The sequence below is a fragment of the Nesoenas mayeri genome, assembly GCF_963082525.1.
Source record: "Nesoenas mayeri genome assembly, chromosome: 1".
Lineage (NCBI taxonomy): Eukaryota > Metazoa > Chordata > Aves > Columbiformes > Columbidae > Nesoenas > Nesoenas mayeri.
In genome coordinates this window covers 143,058,819-143,077,845 of record NC_137541.1, presented here as the reverse complement: position 1 = coordinate 143,077,845, position 19,027 = coordinate 143,058,819, and the positions used below count along the sequence as shown (strand labels likewise).

Sequence of the window (19,027 nt, the reverse complement as noted above, 5' to 3'; positions counted from 1 at the left end):
TCCAGAAGTTGCTGAATGTGATTGTTGCCATTCTTTTTCCCAGCTGCCACAAATAGCTAGTGAGCTAAGCATAAGATAGGCCACTTTACTATTGTTAAGGTATATACACAGTATGTGTCCTTATCCCAAATTTGTACCGAAGTGATGAGTTGTTTTCCAGTCCTTGTGAAGGCATGCAGCTAGTTTGCAGCTTCCTGTGGCAGGCAGAGCTGCTTTTCAACTCAAGAGCCTTACAGTTGTTTTCTGTAGTTAGGCTCACAGTCTTGGCAGCCTGAATGACAAGCCTGGGAAATGCTGGGGTCCACCCGCTGCAACTCAGTGACAACCAATGATAGGACAAGGGGTAATGGGTACAAACTGGAACACAAAAGGTTCCACTTAAATTTGAGAAGAAACTTCTCAGTGAGGGTGAGAGTGCCAGAGCACCGGAACAGGCTGCCCAGGGGGTTGTGGAGTCTCATACTCTGGAGGCATTCAAGACCTGCCTGGACGCCTTCCTGTGTAACCTCATCTAGGTGTTCCTGCTCCAGCAGCGGGATTGGACTAGATGATCTCTTGAGGTCCCTTCCAATCCCTAACGTTCTGTGATTCTGTGAACTCCACCCCATTCCAGCCACTTGCATTCAACAGGTATGTGGTGAATGCTAGGAAGTATCTGTGGAAAAACTTTCGTGGTTCTTTTTTAGTTGCTAGAATTCTCCCCAGAGATAAGTTTTAACATATATAAGGCACCAGACTGACTCAGGGACTTCTCTGCATATCTCCTGCATCTCCATTTCCTGTGTTAATCCCTGTTTAACTGAGATGGTGGAGCGATGTGATACTTCATAGCAAACCAACCTTTGGAAGGCTCTCTACATTACACTGTAATTTTGGCTTCAAGGCAATGAATTGTACTCGAAGTGTTAAATGCAGCTATCAATTCTTTAAAAGAAACTGCTGAATTGTGGCGGTGTGGGATTATAAACTGGTTTCCCTGAAGAAGCCTGAGACGTGGAGATCAGTTGGCAAGCATGACACAAGAAACAAGGTGGGAAAGATGTAACTTGCAGGAAGTAAATCTTCCAGGAAAAAATATGAAAACCCGCTAGTTTTCATCAAGAACTGAAGAAGTGAATCAAGAAACTGCAAGTGTGCTTTTTTTCAAAGGGATCTGTGGGTTGCTGTGTTTTCCTGCTCGAACTGCAGGCATGGATTCACTAGGGTCCATCTTTCTGGGACTTGCCTCTTAGGATTTGACCCTGAAATGAGCTTGCAGTACTCAGTACACTCAGTACTCATTATACCTTATAAAATAATAAAGACTTAAAAGCCACAGCCAAGATTTTATCTTGGTTATGACAGGGAGGCAGAATAGTGCTGCTGGCAACCTCCCTCAAAAAAAGACTGGAGTTTATAGATGAAAAAGCAGGAATTGTAGAAGGAGACTTTAAAGGTCTCAGGATTGAAAATGTTTCCATTATGGCTGAATAAAACCAAAAGTAACAACAATAATTCTGTCCAACCAAATTGAGTTTGGAAACTCTGTTCAGAGATGAAGCACAGGCACCGAGATCATCTTTGACTGATAGGCAAGGTAAGAAATAGTTATCAACAGTTCAGAAAAGGAGGAAGGCTGAGAATATGTTTATATTACACAGACAGAGTAGGTAATGAAGTGTTAGATTAATTTTGTTGGCCTCACCACATGATTTTTCCTCTCCAAATACTTTACAGTACTACAGGATAGAAGAGGTGGCAGTACAATGGGCTGTGGTGGGCTCAAGTTGCTCAGCTGGAAGGCTAAAGAGCTCCAGAGTTTGATTATTTTTGGGAGACCGTTTGCCAGAGAACTCTCCAGGAGCACAAGCAAAAAGTGGTGATGGTGAAATGCTTGGCAAGAGCAAGCACAGAAAGTGAAAATTTTTCATCTAATTTTCTCAGCTAAACTGATTGGGAATTTTCTTAGTGAATCCTATCAAATGCCATGAAGTCAGTTCTAGTCCAGTTGTAGGAGACAATCTATAATCTTGGTATTAAGCTGTGTGAGTTTGGAGATAGGGAGTGTCTGCCATCATATGGCTCTTCAGTAGAGACATTCTCATTAAGGTATACCTTTGTTTTGCATCAGTTATTTACAGATGAGTGGATATAGCTTTTTGAATAAATTGCATTTGAAAAACAAATTATTAAGAACATCATGTGCTCTGCAGAGTTTGTGACCATTACCTTGTAGAGAAATATAATTCAGCTAAACACGTCTGCTGTATGAAAGTACATGTCCGTCATTCTCAGAAATACAAAATGTCAGGAAATAGTCTTTTTATTTTTAGAGGTACTCATGTGACCTTGACATGTTATGTCACCAGGATTATACTTCCTCTTCTTTCCCCAAGCAATAATATACTTTTCCTGAATACTTTTGAACAGGTACAATTTGGCTGCTGGGAATGAAGAATTATGCATCTTCTGATGCAAGTTATTACTGTAAAGGCTTTAGTCAAATCAAGGGAGGTGTTAACTTCCCAGTGTTATCTTGGAAGTCTATTACAAGAGTTGCTTTGCTTATTTAAAGATCCTTGAAATGATGATTGTGCTATTATAAAGTATTTTCAGCTGACATAGCCATACCATAGAAAACAAATTTTGACAAGAGAAATAAAGCAGGTAGTTTTTATACTATTAACATTCTGAGTGCCTTTGAGTACTTTGTTGATGAAAAAAACAGCAATGCTGTATACCTGAATAGTCCCAAAGAAAACTTTTAATTGGTCTCGTGCTCTTACTGAAGCACATGTGTTCTGATAATTTTCTCTAAAAGTATTAGTTGTCATGCATTCTTGAGGTAAGTTAGCCTTTGCCTTTATAAGGATATATAGTGTTTCTAATCTCAATTCGGTTGCATTTTTGCAGGGAAATGCAAGCAAAAGCATTCATGACATTGAAAGCCCCAGTCTCTGAAGATGATTTAAGAAAAGTGTACTCTGTGTTCTTGAATTGAGGATTGAAATAATGGTACCCAAGCTAGCCTCAAAAGCTGCTCTGTTTACCTTGAGATGCTGAACAGGACTTCAGAACAGTTGATGGGCACCAGTGTGGTGTTGCTCCTGTGCCTCGTGTCATCAGGACTGTACAGTCTGCAGCTCCAGTGTGGTGTCCTGCACTTGGTGCTGCTGCCACTACTGTAGTGAGCTTGGCAGAGCAAGCCCAGGTGAACTGTGTCGGTTTCATAGATTCAAAATGTCTGGTTCTAAGGAAATTGTTTGGGGGTGTCAGAGAAGCTCAGTAGCTTAACTTCAAGTGTAATTTGGTAGGGGTTTTTTTTCTGGGGGAAGGGAAAATATGTTGTTGTTTTGAAAAATATCAGTTAAAATCTGTTAGATGTCAGAAGACAGAGCCTAAAAACAAAGGAGGTTTTACTTGATTCCTATCAATGTCCTGTCTATAATACCAGGAATTATCAGTGTTATCTGAACTGTTGGAGCTCAGCAGAGCAGCTGGAAGAGAGGTGTCAGCGCTGTATCACTAAGGAGCTCTGTGTAAGTGCTCTGCAGACCGTCATCTGGGAAGCCTTGGGAATCCAGCTTTGAAATATTTATGCAAAACCACTACCAAAACCAGTCCCTTCAGACAAAGCAGCAGTTTGCTCAGATTGATCTGAGTACAGTAAGCAGCAAGTCCTGAGTTAATGGCACCCAGGAGACAGCCCTGACGGAGTTTTTCTGGTGGTCTGAGCACAGTCTGCCATTGCAGGGCTGCTCTTGGACACGTTTCCACAGTGAGATGACCCTGGTCAGGAGAGGAGCTGCTTTTCTGCACTCTTTCCTTTCTGCAGTTCTTAGCTCATCATCTTGTCAGGTATCTGTACTAATTTATTCCTACCACTCATGTCAGATAATACCTGAACAGAGATGAAAGAATCACAACTTGCCCCTGGCGTTATCTTTTGGGGGAGCACCCCGTTTGGGAGTGAGGGATGGTGGTGTAACAGCACAAGATTTTCTGCGTTAGCACAGGCTCGGGCAGCAGGGCTGTATTAGCTCTGTCACCACAAGAAACAATCCTATAGAAGGATTGCTTTGGTGTTATCTACGTATGCATTGGTATTTACAGGAGTCAGTTCATTTTTAGACACATAGATTTATACAAGCGGAAGACAAAATACACTGAGACCTTCCGCTTGAGACTAGTGTGCTCCTTCTGATGTTTTGTGGTCAGCGTGATTTTCAAAAAGGGCAGAAATAGAAGGGCCAATGAAAAACCGTGGCTAATTAAATGTGAAAGGTGCTGTCCTTGTGTGGACTGTCTGTTAATGGTATGACAAGCTCCGGTAAAGAGCTTAGCTGGCCAGATTAAAATTAAAAAATTGTCTCAGTCCATCTGCTAGCTCCAAGGAGTTTACTTCCATCACCTTTGCTTGTTTCTTCGCTGAAGCGGAATACCATCTTTGAAAAGAAAAAAAACATTTCCAAGATGTCTTGGTTGATTTTTTTTGCTGAATGTTTTTTCTGAAGGTAATTACATGTGACGTCAAGATATTTTCAGAAGAAGGGCAATGCTCTTGGTTGGTTCAAGGATACGTTAAAGACAACAGCTCTTCTAAAAGGGATTTGCTTTTTCTTCCTTGCATATTGGTTTTTTTTGACACAAATAATATGTTTGGCTTCATTTGGAAAATGTTTCTTTGCCTTCTAGTTTTGGGAGTGATCAAAGGTGATCTTCAAATAGTTGCAGGTAATGCAGAAATTTGATTAATATTCTTGTTTTCAAAGTTTACCTTTGGTAGTGTGTAGAAATACAAATACCTCTCTGCTTTAATTATAACAGACGATACTAATTCAGATACATGTGTGGTTGAATCTGTGCCATGATATGAGTGTAAATATGGATTATTTAGAATGAGTTCCAGGAGGTATTTGTGTTAATTTGTGTTTTGAATGTAGAATGTAGCTACAAGAGACAAGTTTTTCCAACTTTGAGAAGCATTAATTATTGATAAATGCTTTAATTGATGCTTTTTCCTTCAATAATTTTGTATTGAATCTTGAAAAGTGAGGTTCTGTCTTCTGCTTATGCACACTGAAGATGTGTCGGTTTGGATAAAGATTGGGCTTTTGCCTTAGGCACCTTTTTCGATGTTCTCTTCTCCCTCTGATGTACCATGTGGCGAAGGTCTTCTGCAGTAGACCTGACTGTTTAATATACCATCAAAATAACCATGTTCTTCATCTTTCAGTCATCAAAGTCAAAGGTGCTGTTTACTTTGAGGTTGCAGAATAAGCTCATAATCTGTGGGATGAAAAAAGCCATGCACTTGTTACTGTTCTTTCTTTAATAAATGATGAATTATGATTCTTCTTCTGTCATGTTTTCTGGGTTAAAAGTAAAAAAGGAAAATTGAATTAACTAATTTCTGATCAGGTGACTGCTGACTGTGGAGGATAGAGACTGTCAGACTAAAACCAGATAGATAGGTATGTTCTCTCAGCTGTAAAGTTTCCTCTGGATGATGTGGAAAAATTAACATAAGAGGGAATTTTTAAAAAGCAAAGGCTGATGAGGCCTTTTTTCCCCCCCCCCCATTTTTTCCCTGCTCCAGTCAGGTCGGGACCCATCTCATGGTGGTGAAAGGTGTCCTTGCTAGCTGGCAATTCAAGCACCTTTCGTGATGCAAGGGAGATGCAACATTCGTAACGGAGAGCATGGAATAAAGGGACTTATTAATTAATTAATTACTTATTTCATTCCTGGCCCTGAAATCTTCTAAGTACATGTTTATTCATAAATATAGTCCCATTGACTTAAGTCAAATCACAGAAGGAAACTTAAACACAAAACATTGGCATTCAAAGGGTTAGGGCTTTAAGTAATGTTATCATTTGATGGGTTGCTGTGAAAAGCTTAAGGTTGTTTATAATAGTGCGGTCATACTGACAGGTTTTGTTAACAGAAAAAAAGCACAGTTAATGTCCTTCAGAGACCAGAGCAACGGCATTATGATACATGTGATTCCATCGCTGTCTCATCTGAGAAATTTACGTGTGATTTTAATTTTACAGCAGAAGGTTATTCAGCTACAGAAGGAGGGCAGGCTAAAGATGGTTCACCAAGCCCTCAGCTCAGTGGCTGGCAGTTGGCAAACTCTCCTCTGCCTCCTGAGCTGAAAAAGCTCAATGACATTGTGGAGGCTGAACAGGTCAGCAAGCGTCTGCTGTTGCGGAGGAAGCGGTCCGTTCTCTTTCCCAGTGGAGTTAAGATCTGCCCTGATGAATCTGTTGAGCAGGCTATTGCCAACCATCTGAAATATTTCAGACTCAGAGGTAAGTGGTTGTACATCTCATGGGTAATTGATAATGAACATTTATTTATAAAAAAAGGTAATAGATAAAGCTTTTAAGCATGATAAATACCATAGGAAATACATTATTACCCAAGAAACTCAGTTTTCTGTGATAATCTTCCTCATGAGAGCTGTTCAGAGCTAAAAAAATACCACCTTCTGGTTTCACTTACATATCATAAAAACTCTCAGTGCCTGAAACCACAGTTAGTGTTTAATTACTCATCCTTTCTCATAGAACAATTTGAATGCAAAGAATAACAGGTGTTACATACAGGTTAGCTAAATGGCAGGACTTGTTGGTTTTATTTAGTGTTCTTCAAGTGCTAGTAGTATTTCCTTATGGATCTTTTGGAAAAGAGTCAAGTCTGAGACATTAGTGTCTCAGCCATGTGACTTTTGACTATATGTCATTGTGCAAAGCATAGTATATTCTCTTGTCTAGGAAGCCAGTCTCTATGTAAAAGACTGTAGTATAATAGAGATGAAGACTTAAGACATAGAACTTGTAGAAAAGTCCCACTGGTAACTCCATTTATTCACTTAGAGCAGTGAAAAACAATTCAATTAAAACCATGAGTTGCCAAGTGTCTGTATTAAAAAAAAGATAAACACGAATAATGTATTTGGAGAACAAAGTGGAATTATGTGGAATCGGAGCCTCATTCAAATATGAATTGTGCCCAGCTTGCAAGGGATGCTGACATTGATGATCACACAGACGTTTCAACAGGCTTTGCAAGCTTCTTGTATATGTCCACCCAGTAACACCCAACTGTTACTTGTTTTGCTCACAATGAATCCATAGTATGTGCTTTAACTGCAGTTACCCCTCAGTTATCTGTGATAGGGGTTTGTAAGGACAATACTAAGTAAGTGAAAGAGTGAGTGATAATAAAGAAGAAGAATCCGTATATTAGGTTGTAAAAGCTTATTAGAACTTAATAGTCCTAGGTTGAACCAAAAATCCACCTAGTCCATCTGCTTTCCTACTGGACTTACAGCTTCCACAGCCCACAAGGAGTTATTGAGCAGAGATGCTACAACCACTCTTACAACTTCTAGCTTAAAACTTTTGAAGAAGACTTTAATTAGCAGTAAGTCAAGCAAAGTCTGGTTCAAGCAGTTTGTCATCTTCCATTATCAGCAATGTGCTGCACCACAAGTATTTGGTGGTCTAGTTAACCACATAGGAAGTTAAATGCACCTGAGGCGGGAGAGAGTTGATGATGCTGCTATTTTCATTCACAGTAAAACTGTTCCTGGAGTGTTATTGAGTTATACATACCAGCTTTTTCTTGAAACCATGTTTTGGCTAGCTAGCTGGATCAGTGCAGTGATAAAATAATGAAATGGACTTTCTTGTCTGCACTGTCAACGGAATAACAGAATAGTCCTAGGAAGGAGTGTGGTCACTGTATCACTCAGACTAGCTACTATCAGTGACTAGAAAAAATAACTGACCCCGCATGGGAATAGATATGCAGGTACACAAAATTTGTTGATTTTTTTTTTTTTTTTTTTCAATCTCAGTCTGCATTTTTGGAATCATCTTTGTATCTGCTGAAGTAAGGAATGACTTTAATATCCCATACTTTCTCTGGATAGTTTCAGTACTATCTGATCTTTCCTTAGTTTTGCTTTACTATCAGCAAAACCCAGTGCCAATACCATGGAAGGAAAGGTTGATTGTTGTTTTGATATAAGAGCTTTTTAGAAAAAAATGTAAGGTTTCCATATGCTGATTATCCAGGTTACATTTGTTCCATCTATATCTACCTTAGAAGGAAAGAGGTGAGAATGTAAGTATCTGTCTGTAGCTCCAAGATTTGCTTTGGCTAGCTTGCTAAAGCCTCTATTATTGTCAGAGACTGACTGGCAAACACTTCTGTCACAGGCTTTAAGCACGTGCTGATGTTATATAGCTGTAGGCTTAACAGTAGACTGCTTTTTTCTTTTTTCCACATTACAACATCTGGATTTTTTCAGCCTTAAAAAGATACAAGTTAAAGAGGTTTAATAAATAGATAATAAATTCAAAGGGTGGCAAAATACAGGGATCTGGAGAAAAAAAATCAGTATTTTCTGTAAAAGCGGTGGCACCGTTCAGCATATAAAGGTCTAAGTAATGGTATGATTACTCACTGGTGGTTGTTATTACTGTAGTAGTCAGACGTGGCAGCCAAGAATAGGGGTGGTTTTATGATTGTTTCTCCACACCTGTAGTCTAGAAGATAGATTTCTCAAGTGCTGATTTATTCCTACAGTCAACTACATTGCAGAACAGACTGAGTTTTGCATTAGTGGAATATATGCTTTTCAGTCTCTTTTGAGACAAATTTGGGATTACAATTTTCTCTGTACTCCCCAGTATGATACAGTCTCTCTGTCTCTTGTAGCTGTATATGGAGGTTGATGCTGTTGGCTGGCTTTGTATTTCATTTCTTAGAAGATAAAGATGGAAATCAGTCATAGATGCTTACACATTGGGTACTGTAGGCCTGTGGGTTGGGTCTTACAGAACTTACAGAGTGTTTTTAACACTTCTCCTATTAAATGGTAGTAATGTTACGGTTTCTGCTGGAAGAGTCATGTAAATCTAGTTTAAATACATGATTCCAGTGATGGTTCATAGCTAGGCTGTTGTGATGAACACAAAGTGTGTCCAATGGACAACTGGAGTTTCACACAACAGATTTTGTGAAAATCTAATAGTGGTACTTCAGACAGACAGTGTGCTGTATATGGTAATATTGATTATGATTAATGATGTTATTTAATGCTGACAGGGAGATGGCAGCCTGAGCCCTTGTTTAAATGAAAACTAATATATAAAAAATAACCATACACACTCAGACTAAAAGTCTGTTGTGACTGCTCACCTTATGTAGACAATTCAGTGAATCTCTCCATTTCCTTTGGTGTAAATAGTGAGTGGGTGGGATCACAATAGACTTGGAAGCTGAATTAGCCAGTGAAACAGAAACAAGATAAGGATTGCAAGGTAGCACGGCTTGTGCTGTTTCCCCTGTCTTTTGCCTGTTAACTGGTGAAACAATGGCTGCTGGACTTTGACACTGTGGTTCATGGTTAATACTGCTGCTCTTTGCCACCTCCAAGATGTAATTACTCTGGTGGCTACTTTCCTAAATTCTGTGGGTTTTTTTACCTGCTGTGATCCACTGTCATTCATTGTATGCTCTGCCAGAACAGTGTTTGTCAGCCACAGCTTCAGATAAAACTGAAATCTAAAGACAGCGTTTAAAGATTTTGACCAAAGAAGGAATTAGACCATATTCTAGTGTGTCATAGCTGATGAGAGGCAAGGACATTTTGGTGCTATGGAAAGAATAAAAGGTATTTGTCAGGAATGAAGTCCTATGCATGATTATGATCCCTAGGTTAAGTAATCTCAGGCACAGCACTGAGCTTTCTCATTTTCCCCTTTCTTGGGTCACTTCAAATCTGTTTACTGAAACATTAGAAATAATGATGCTGTGTTCTGCACAAGGACAGAGTTAAGACTAAAGTTCCAATTTGATGCTGAAATCCTAAATGTTATGAATTATTCAAATCTTGCTAAGTAGTGATGAAAGCAAACAGTTAAAAGTCATTAAAAGTACCTGGCTAAACAAGCATACAATGAAGTGTCTGGCTGAGTGAGCCTTTTCTCCTTGTTCTCTGACACATATGATGCATATCTCATACTCAGGCAATGAATTTCTGAAGTTTATTTGTAGAAGGTCTAGTTCTGTCTCCCACTACATATGAATTATTACATGTCAGCATATGCTTCTAAAAAGTTTGACTTTATCCATGAAAGATATCCATTCCTTTGTAGTTACTGAAATATTAATGGTGAAAATAGTTTGTGCTAGTGTTTACTATGTTATCCTCCAAAGAAAGAATTTTTCATGTGGATTAGCTAACTCGCTTTCAACTATTTTAATTTAAAATCCCAGTTTGTTGTGTATATTGTTTAGGGATTGCTATGTTGTAGGCCATACACAGCAGTATTTCAGCAATAGATGAAGTGATTCCTCTGCATGTGTGTATATTAAATTGTTTAGTGGGTGCCAATGAAGTCTTTGCAGGAAAGATCTCTTAGGGAAGTGTCTGTCACTCTTGCTGTCACTACAGTCCTTATCAAAACTCACTGCAATTAAGCTGCTGAGTTGTACAGAAATTGTTAGAGAGGAGAAGGAGTTGGCCTCATGTTGCCTCAAAATAGAATATTCAGCCTGATTCAGTGCTCCTTGCCTGTACACAATTCACCTCTTAAGAAGCACTAATGGGATTTAACTGGGATTAAACTCTAGCACTGCCCACTTACACAAATGGCCACAAAGCCACCCTACCCCCTACTAGGTGCCCCGTGCTGTCATGTGGTGCCCCTTCTGTCAACCTCAGAAATCCCTGAGCATGGACTGAGTGTAATAGGCTAATTGTCTCTATTGTCTCTCATTTGGGAGATAAATGCATCCTGAAAGGTAAAGGCAGGGCCATAGAGGTGGTGTATCCTACCCAGGTGCATTACAGGTGGCAATTTCAGAGAGAGGGGAGAGAGATCATCTCATCACACATTTAGCTGGAAGTTTTAAAAAGAATGATAGTCTTTAAAAAAAAGAAACTTCATATAAACTTCCTACGTATTTATGGACTGAAAAGAGATTGTTCCTCACTATGTGGATTTTTTTTTTTTATGAAACACAATTTATCTTAAGCTTTTCAGAATATTCTCTATTATTTGTAAGTACTGCTTGAGTGTAAACACTGCATTTGAAGCAGATGAGCTCTCAAGAGCTGTACTTTTTGGCTTCCAGAGTAGATGTGCTGGGACTCACATGGTCTTACTTTATGTCCAGCTTTCTGAGGCAGCCTTCGAAACCTGTTACAACCTTTAAAAGTCAAAACCTTCCCTACTTTAAGTGCTTATAATGCTTAAAGTTCAAGGAAGTATGCACAAGGGCATGAGCCCAACATATTCTTCTTTCAATTTTTACTGCTTTTATGCTCTCTTTACACTTGAGGATTATTATCTCAGTGATGAGTTAAGTGACTTGAATTTCTGAAGCGTTTCAGGATGGACTACAGGCAAAACGTAGTATGTGCGTGTGAAATGTACCTTGCAGAAAAACTCCAGAACAAGCAATCCGGTTTGAATTCTGGTTTATCGTGTCAGTCAGTTACACATCTTCTGCATACCCGCTTCCTTTGCTGCAGACTGCTCGAGTGACTGCCTCTCTGTAGTGGGGAGCTTTACTCTGTCTCATAAGTCTTCATTTTTTAACATTTGAATTCTTCAGAGGAAACCTGCAAAGTACCCGAGAGATGAGTTAACACTAAAATACAAGTTATTTATTTCTGTAGCCATGGGATGAAGGAAGTAATTTTCTAGAGGAGCTTACCTTCCCACCCACGTGTAGCTTCAAGGCTCTTAGGTCGCTGTCTTAAAAGATTGATCTCGATTTTATGATGCTTTTAATCAGTATTGTTTGCCAGGGATTAGCAGACTCATCGCAGATCCTGTCTCCTCCAGAGCCTGGCGTTGCTAATGCTGCCCCACATATCTGTGCCCGTGGCTCCTCCTGTAGCAGGACAGTGAAAGTTTGGCACGAGATGGAGCCGTGAAGATCTGGCCCTTCTCACGTGCCCGCTCATCTGCTGTGCGGGTGGCATGTGGCAGCACTGCTGGGTCTGCTCAGCAGTTCCTTCCCAATACTGGCAGGGCTGGCTAGTTGGTTTTTAAGGGTTTTGCAGCTTGTCTTAGACATCTAATTCCTGGAAAGGTCATAACTCCAATCCTCTACAGCAGATTTATTTTACTTAATAGTTGTAGTATATTTACGCAGCATATGGTAATAAGGAGGTAGCTTTAGTCATAGCTCTGAACTTTTGGGCTCCAGTCAGTTTAATGTAAACTCTGATGCTGCAGTTTTTTTCCATTCCCTTTAAGCATTTTATATTCAAAATTACATTGCTAGTCAAGAAGCTTACTGGTAAAACCATTTAGGTCGCCCCCCATCCTCCCTTGACTAATTTTCTTTCATTTTGGTTTCAAGAAGTTGCTGTTTTAAATATTAGTCAAAAGTTGCTTCGTGCATTGTCAACATATGTAGGTAGGCTATGTGGCATAGATACTGGCAAGTTGCTAGAGGGTCAGAAAGGAGAGATAGCGAATTATTTTTATACAGTAAAATAGTTATTTGCTGAAACTTCCAGGCAAATCCTGTTTAACTTTGTTTACATTTTTATGCCTCCTGGTTGTGTCTACAGAGTCTGAGTGCTTATAATCTAGTTATGAAAAAAGTTTTTCTTATATGGCAGTTCAGAAGAATTTGTTGAGGAGAAACCTTGAAAAGCCTCCCTTGCCAGCAGATAGTTGAAAACCTGCCACAGGGCTGGGCTCCACCTTCAGGCCGAAAGAAGGTTAATCACGTTTATTATGGAACTTGAATGCACTGTGAGGGTGGTGTCTCTGCAGTTCCCTGGGTGGCCACCTCAGTGAAGCCAGGATAAGAACTGGCTCCCTCTTTGATATACCTGAAGTAGAGATAGGAAATAGAATCGTGCTTGTTTCTTTCTTTACACGAGTGTGATTTGAACCACACTGAAGAAACTGTGCTGTTCTTTTTTCTGTGCTTGGAGTGGCAACTCTCACCTAAATAAAAAGCATTGAAAAAGGTGTATGAGAAAGACAGACTGAAACAAAATTGTTCCTTTTCTCAGCCAGGCTGTGTTTTTTCTCTAAAACACCATATGGGTAAGCATGCCTGGGGCTGGTCCTTGGGTTGAGCCCTTAGAGCCTGGATTTGTTATGCTGCAAAGTAATCCCGTTTTACAAGCTGGTCAGTTGGAATAAAAGGGGCAATTACAAGATGGACTGCATGTCAGCAAGGTTGCAGGATGGCTGTGTGTGGCAATCAGCTCACCGTGGTGGAGGACACAGTTTCCTGGAAAAGGCTAACAGAAGTATTTAAATGGCAGTCATGGTACATGTTTGCCTGTGGTTTTTAATCCCTCTCTGTGTATCAGAAGTAACGAATTCTTGGACTACTCAGGAGGCAGAACTGGGATAGCCTTTTCCTTTTGAATACAGAAGCAATTTGCACCATGTTGTCCAAATTGTTGCTGCATGCTGCAGTGGAAATGGCCAGATAGGGCACAGGCTAGAGAGAACAGAATGTGACTCCTTAGTTGCATCCCCTTTCTTCTTTCCACAGAAAATATGACCCTGTTCTGACAGCTCAGGTCTGGTTAATGGGCTTGGAGCCCACAGATGGCACAAAGCCTTTGGAATTGAAATTCAGTGGGGTGTCTAATTCCAAACGAAAGGACACAGAACAAATCCTTAATCTGTTGGGAGCTGATTGGGACAACTGTTCATACAGCAGCAGCTTGCGTTTGGGCAAGACACCATCTCATACATTTATTTTAAAAAAGAGATTAAACTTATCTAAGAGCATTAAGGAAAACTCCTTCAATTATTAGGGCCAATTATTACTTCCAACTGGAAAGCCAGACCATTGCCTGTTGCCATTTGAAAACTGTGGGATTAGACAATACCAGTGCAGTGTGTTTGCAAACTATTGCTGTAGCTTCAGCTCTTGCTGGTAGCCTGCGGGAGACTTACCTCAGCCACAGGGAATAATCTCATTTCAGGATTGCTGCTGTACAATGTTCACCTGGAGTGAAAGATCCATTAGTCAGAATGAAGGATACAGATACCTCCCAAAGAAATCTGAGAGTATTGCTTGGTGAAACTAAAATTTGGGCTTTTCCTGGATGCCCAGCTCTTAAGAGTGGGGTGGTAGAGAGGACACTACAGATGTCGTTGTACTTCAGTGAGCTTATTAGTGCTCCAGCAGGATCCAGAAATCCCAAAGCAGGATTATGGCTTCATTGCCTCAGGTCTGTGCAGAAGTCATATGGAAATGTGGTCCCTGTCTCAAAGAGCAAGCATAACTTGAGGGGGAATGTGAGAAGGTGCATGGATGCTTGTAAATTTGGCTGTTTATTTATGATTAATAAAGATGCATAAGCAAAACTGATTGGAAGCATCTCTGATACTCCTTACCTGGTTACTGTGTCCTACAGACAAAGTTAGCTACTTGGAAGCTGTTGGGGTGCTAGAGAAGTAATATACTACTGACAATTAATGTGGAGTTTGAGGACTGTATTCTTCTCTAGTCATACATGGCAAATGAGCTACAAAGCTAATCACCAGGTAGGAAAGCTGTCAGGAATATGGCATGGAAATGAGAGATACCTGTGTATCTGTAGAGTTCCACAATGGAGAAATGGTCTCAACTGCTCTGATAAACTGAAATTCAGGGTGGAGAAAAGAGCTTTTTCTGCATGGTGCCATTCAGTGTAACAGAATCAGCTAATGGGGATGCTACTGCATGTGAAACAGTTCCTTGAGGTTGTTATTTATAAAGCCTTTGCGTTTAAGAAAAATGTCAATCTCTTGGTTGAATGAACATATGTTTCCATATGGGATCTATGTGTTAAGTTTTACACAAGTACACTTGATAAGTTTTGGAATTCAGAATACAGAGTATCAAGAAGAAATAGCTGTAAGGTACTAGTTTGGGCAGCCTGGAGAGTATTTTTAAACTGACTGAAGAAAATTGCTTTCTGAAGATAGATTCATCGTTAGCAGATTCATGGTTAGTCTCCTGTAGGGTCTTGCTTATGACATCAAGACTTTGCCTGAATGCAAAGCATTCCTCTGCCGAACTGTGTATTTTTATATTTTTATATGTATATATATATAATATATGTAGCGAAATCCAATTAAGGCTGAAAAAGACGGAAAGACGGTTTGTCTGCTACTACTCTAGGCTGGCATCTGCTGTGAGTGCTTTTTAGAGTTGGTTTCCTTTTGACGTTGTTGTCTTCCAGGACACAAGGAAAATCCTATAAATCTTCCTCTCTTGCAGTTATCCTGGGTCACGGAGAGGTTCTTACTTGAGTGTTACGTGACCAGCTGCTCTGATTGGCAACTAGCACATGTGAGATAGCGAGGTTAAAGCAGCTGGTATAGTATAATTTAACCCTTAATTTGTAGACTGCCTGTTCAGTCAGAGATGTTTAGTTCTTTCTCAGTATATATATGCAGTGGGGTTAGAGGCTGACTCATTTCTTAGCACATTGTGTTATTGTGTCATCATCCTACCTTGTTTGTCAAAATATTAATGCAATTATAATTTCTGAAACATACTTTCAGTTCCATGTAAATGTGAGTCCAAAGCAATCCTTACTAACTGAGCCTCTCAAAATCTGCTCAGTGCAGCTATCATTCTTACAAATTAAGCTCCAGATCTACTTGCTGTGACGACATTTGCCATACTATTTTGGCTTTCTAAATTTTCTAAAAATTTGACCCATTGATCAAATGCAGTTTCACTCAGTGAAAATATTGTTGTTCTTGATGGCTATTAGGAGACAACTGTGTTCTCTCTTGCTTTCTTTGTTTTCTTTGGCGAAGTTTTTAATTACTTCAGTAAAAAAAAATCAGGGATAGAAGTAGTGTGTGTGTGAAAGATCCACCAGATCTTCATTGACAGTCAATGCCTTAAACATTAATATGTAGGTGTGTAGTCACTGTATTCTATATATTAATGTACTGAAAAGCATACAACATTTGGACGGTACTATCCTGACCACCCATGCTGTGGAAGCGCTCATGTTGTACTAACACCAGACCTTTCTTGTGCCTTCAGTGTGTCAGGAAACAGTCTGGGAGGTCTTCAAGACATTCTGGGATAGACTTCCTGAGCGTGAAGAATACCACACCTGGATGAACCTCTGTGAGGAAGGAGCAATGAGTATCTTTGAAATGGGCACGAATTTCAGTCAGTCTGAGGAGCACCGGAGTCTGATTGTGAAGGTGGGTGCAGCACGTGGTTGATGTTTTCTCATAAGGAAGAGCAATGTGCAGCTTGGCATATGGCAGGCAGTAACATGTGGACCTCTAAAAGTAGACAGGCGTGAATATCCCAGCTCTTGGATCTGTAGCGCTGAGATCAGTTCCAAAACCAAAGTGGTAGCTGATTTCATGGAGGAGAAAGCAACCATGGTGAAGAGAATGTTGTCTTCAATAGGTGATGTTCCCAACAAGTGGATGGTGTCTAGACCTCCTGTCTGAAGAGGCAGCATGACATGAGGCAGGCTGTGGCACATTATCCTCCATGGTGTGTAGCAGCCTTCCTGCTGTCAACTGCACATGGAGGTGCCTTCAGTTCAAATGGCTCTTCGAACCAGGAAGCTCTGACCTGTATTTCTGATGCTACCACAGACGTATGGCATGATTACCTGTGCCATTTTATGTCACCATATATATCTTGGTATATTCTCTGCTATTTCAGTTGAAGCAAGCTTATTTTAGCTTAAAGCAAATAAAAAGAGCATTAAGCTAAGCAAAAGAAACGTACCTTAAATAAAACATGAAGGTGTCTTTTCAGGAGTTTGTGAATTTTAAAACTAAGTCCTTACTACAGAATTAAGTAAGTGCTTTACTTTGTACATATCTAAGATACAGTAGATACCTTAATTTCTCTGGATAAAAGGCTGTCTTAAAATATATGGTGATGTATGGTGATTCTTTAGGATTACAATTTCTTCTATTTTTGCAAGCTAATGGATGAGTATTTTTAGGAAACTTATGATGAGTCTTAAATGTATGATCCCATAGGATCAGTAATGTTCTGCTACTATGGATGTGCTGACATTTTTCCTTTCTGCTTTTTTATGGACTCCTATACTAGGAATGTACACTAGGGAATGTGAGTATGAAAACTGTTGTGAATAATCGAGAGAGGGTTTTTTTTTCTGAGCCTGCATGTTAGTCTTCACAGGTGGACACTTCTGTGATGTCTGATGGTACTGTTGTCCATAGAAGGTAGAGACAAGTAAAATTCATGTTAACTTTTTCTGTGCATAGTGAAAATATTGTTGTAAGATTTTTGGTAGTGAGATGATCTATAGTGGGAGCTTATTAAAAGAAATCAGAATAATTCTTGGAGGGAGGATGATGCATTTGACTTCCAACTTCTGCTTTACATTTTTGGGTATGGCCCTTCAGTGTTACAGTGGAGTCAGTTAAAGTGTTTGATTTATTCAGGTTGTTTATGTAAAATTCTTTTCTCCTGTAGAGGGATCCCTTCAGCATTACAATATTCTGAAACAGGACTGTCTATCCTTCTATTTGCTTTCAGCACAGTTGGTAAAAGGTGATGGTTGTTGGGCCGATTTGATGGGAGACTAGGCTGTGTTAAGGGAGATAGACTGCTGTCACCACTGTGTTCCACATAAAATGTCATAAATCTGTTCAGTGACTTTTTTGAAATGAAAGCTTGAAGCCAATTTAAATTTGAACTAAAGGCTGAAGGTGAAAGGACTGTATCTCGTCTCTGATCAGCCAGCTTCAAAAGTCTGAAGGTGTATTTTTGAACAAGTAGGTCAGTGTGGATTTAAGGGCTAACTGACTCACTCTGATACGTGCTCACGCATAACATACTTGTCAGAGGGTGAAACCTCTTTAAAGGAGCTCTGAGAACACTTAAGTCCAAACTGATGCAGTGGTTATGACTCTGTTATTAAGCACACCCTTCCTTCTGCTAGTTGCTTGCTCCAGTCTAACATGATGATCAGAGCTGGGGCTCAGCCTGTGGCACCAAGAACACTTTCTAGAGCACGGTGTCCTACCACATCCTTCTCTCCACTTTCACCAGATAGGCTGTTCAAGTTGCATGGCTAAGCCTTTCCCTTACTTGTGGTTTTTTTTTTTCCTCTCATTACAGCATGTTCTTTCATTTGTTCATGGCTGGCTGTTGCCATATAAATATATATATTTTTGTATTATTATTATTTTTTAAAAAATTTTATTTTCATTCCTGAGGTTTAATCTGTAAAGCGCTGAGCACTTCTTGATGAAGGGCCACCATGATTTCACAGTGTGCACAGCACTCTGTAGTGTGTATGCACGATACGTGTGAATAATCCACCTTCTCAATTGCTTTAAAAGACGACTCACTTCTGCCTGGCACTGTAGAAAAGCAGTGTATGTGGCTGGTGGTAGTTCTTTGTCTGACCATTACATGCCTTATTAAATACCACTTGTTTCTGATCTTTCTCTGCTCTCCAGTGTCTGTGAATCATCTGTGGTTAATTTCAATAATTCAATTTAAAGGCTACAGCTGATCGAAGTATTTTTACTTTTCTTTTGGTATATATTTGCTATTACTGCCATAGCATTATCTGCCACCTCTTTTGCATCATGCCTGTTGGCAGTTTCTGGCAGTCTTATTCTAGAGTGTCTCTGTATATTACTTTTTGGTAGATGACAACATGAAATTCAGTTTTTAGAACTGCATGCTGCATGCCATGAATTTTCCCTCTCTCTCTCAAAAGGAGTTGAGTGTGTCTGAAAATGAGGCAAAATAATTCAGTGGGATTTGCTCTCAATAAACAATAATTCAGCAAAATGATTGCTTTCACACTATTTTTGTTGTAGTGTGGAGTTTGTTTTGAGCAGTGTAATTAAATGACAACTTATTAGCCTTCCTTCCTGCTTTTATTTCTTACCCTTTCCTCTAATCCCTGGTAATCTCTGTCACACACCTACAGATGTTTCGATGTCTGCTCCAGCGTGGATTAGTTCATGTAGAGAAAAATTCTGTTTTTCTTGCTTTCAACACAGTT

The 19,027-nt window shown here is 39.7% G+C and overlaps 1 protein-coding gene across 1 annotated transcript in view; it reads left to right on the top strand.

Moving 5' to 3' along the window:
* Window positions 1–3,328: 3,328 nt before the first annotated feature.
* IMPG2 (interphotoreceptor matrix proteoglycan 2) overlaps window positions 3,329–19,027 on the top strand; it is a gene marked incomplete at its 3' end in the record, with an annotated part of 58,865 nt that continues 43,166 nt past the window's right edge. Inside the window, exons 1-3 of the mRNA XM_080359207.1 lie at window positions 3,329–4,713; window positions 6,054–6,299; window positions 16,048–16,214. Of these exons, the coding sequence (XP_080215333.1) occupies window positions 4,479–4,713; window positions 6,054–6,299; window positions 16,048–16,214 (648 nt within the window). The 5' untranslated portion in view covers window positions 3,329–4,478. The remainder of the gene's footprint in view (window positions 4,714–6,053; window positions 6,300–16,047; window positions 16,215–19,027) is intronic.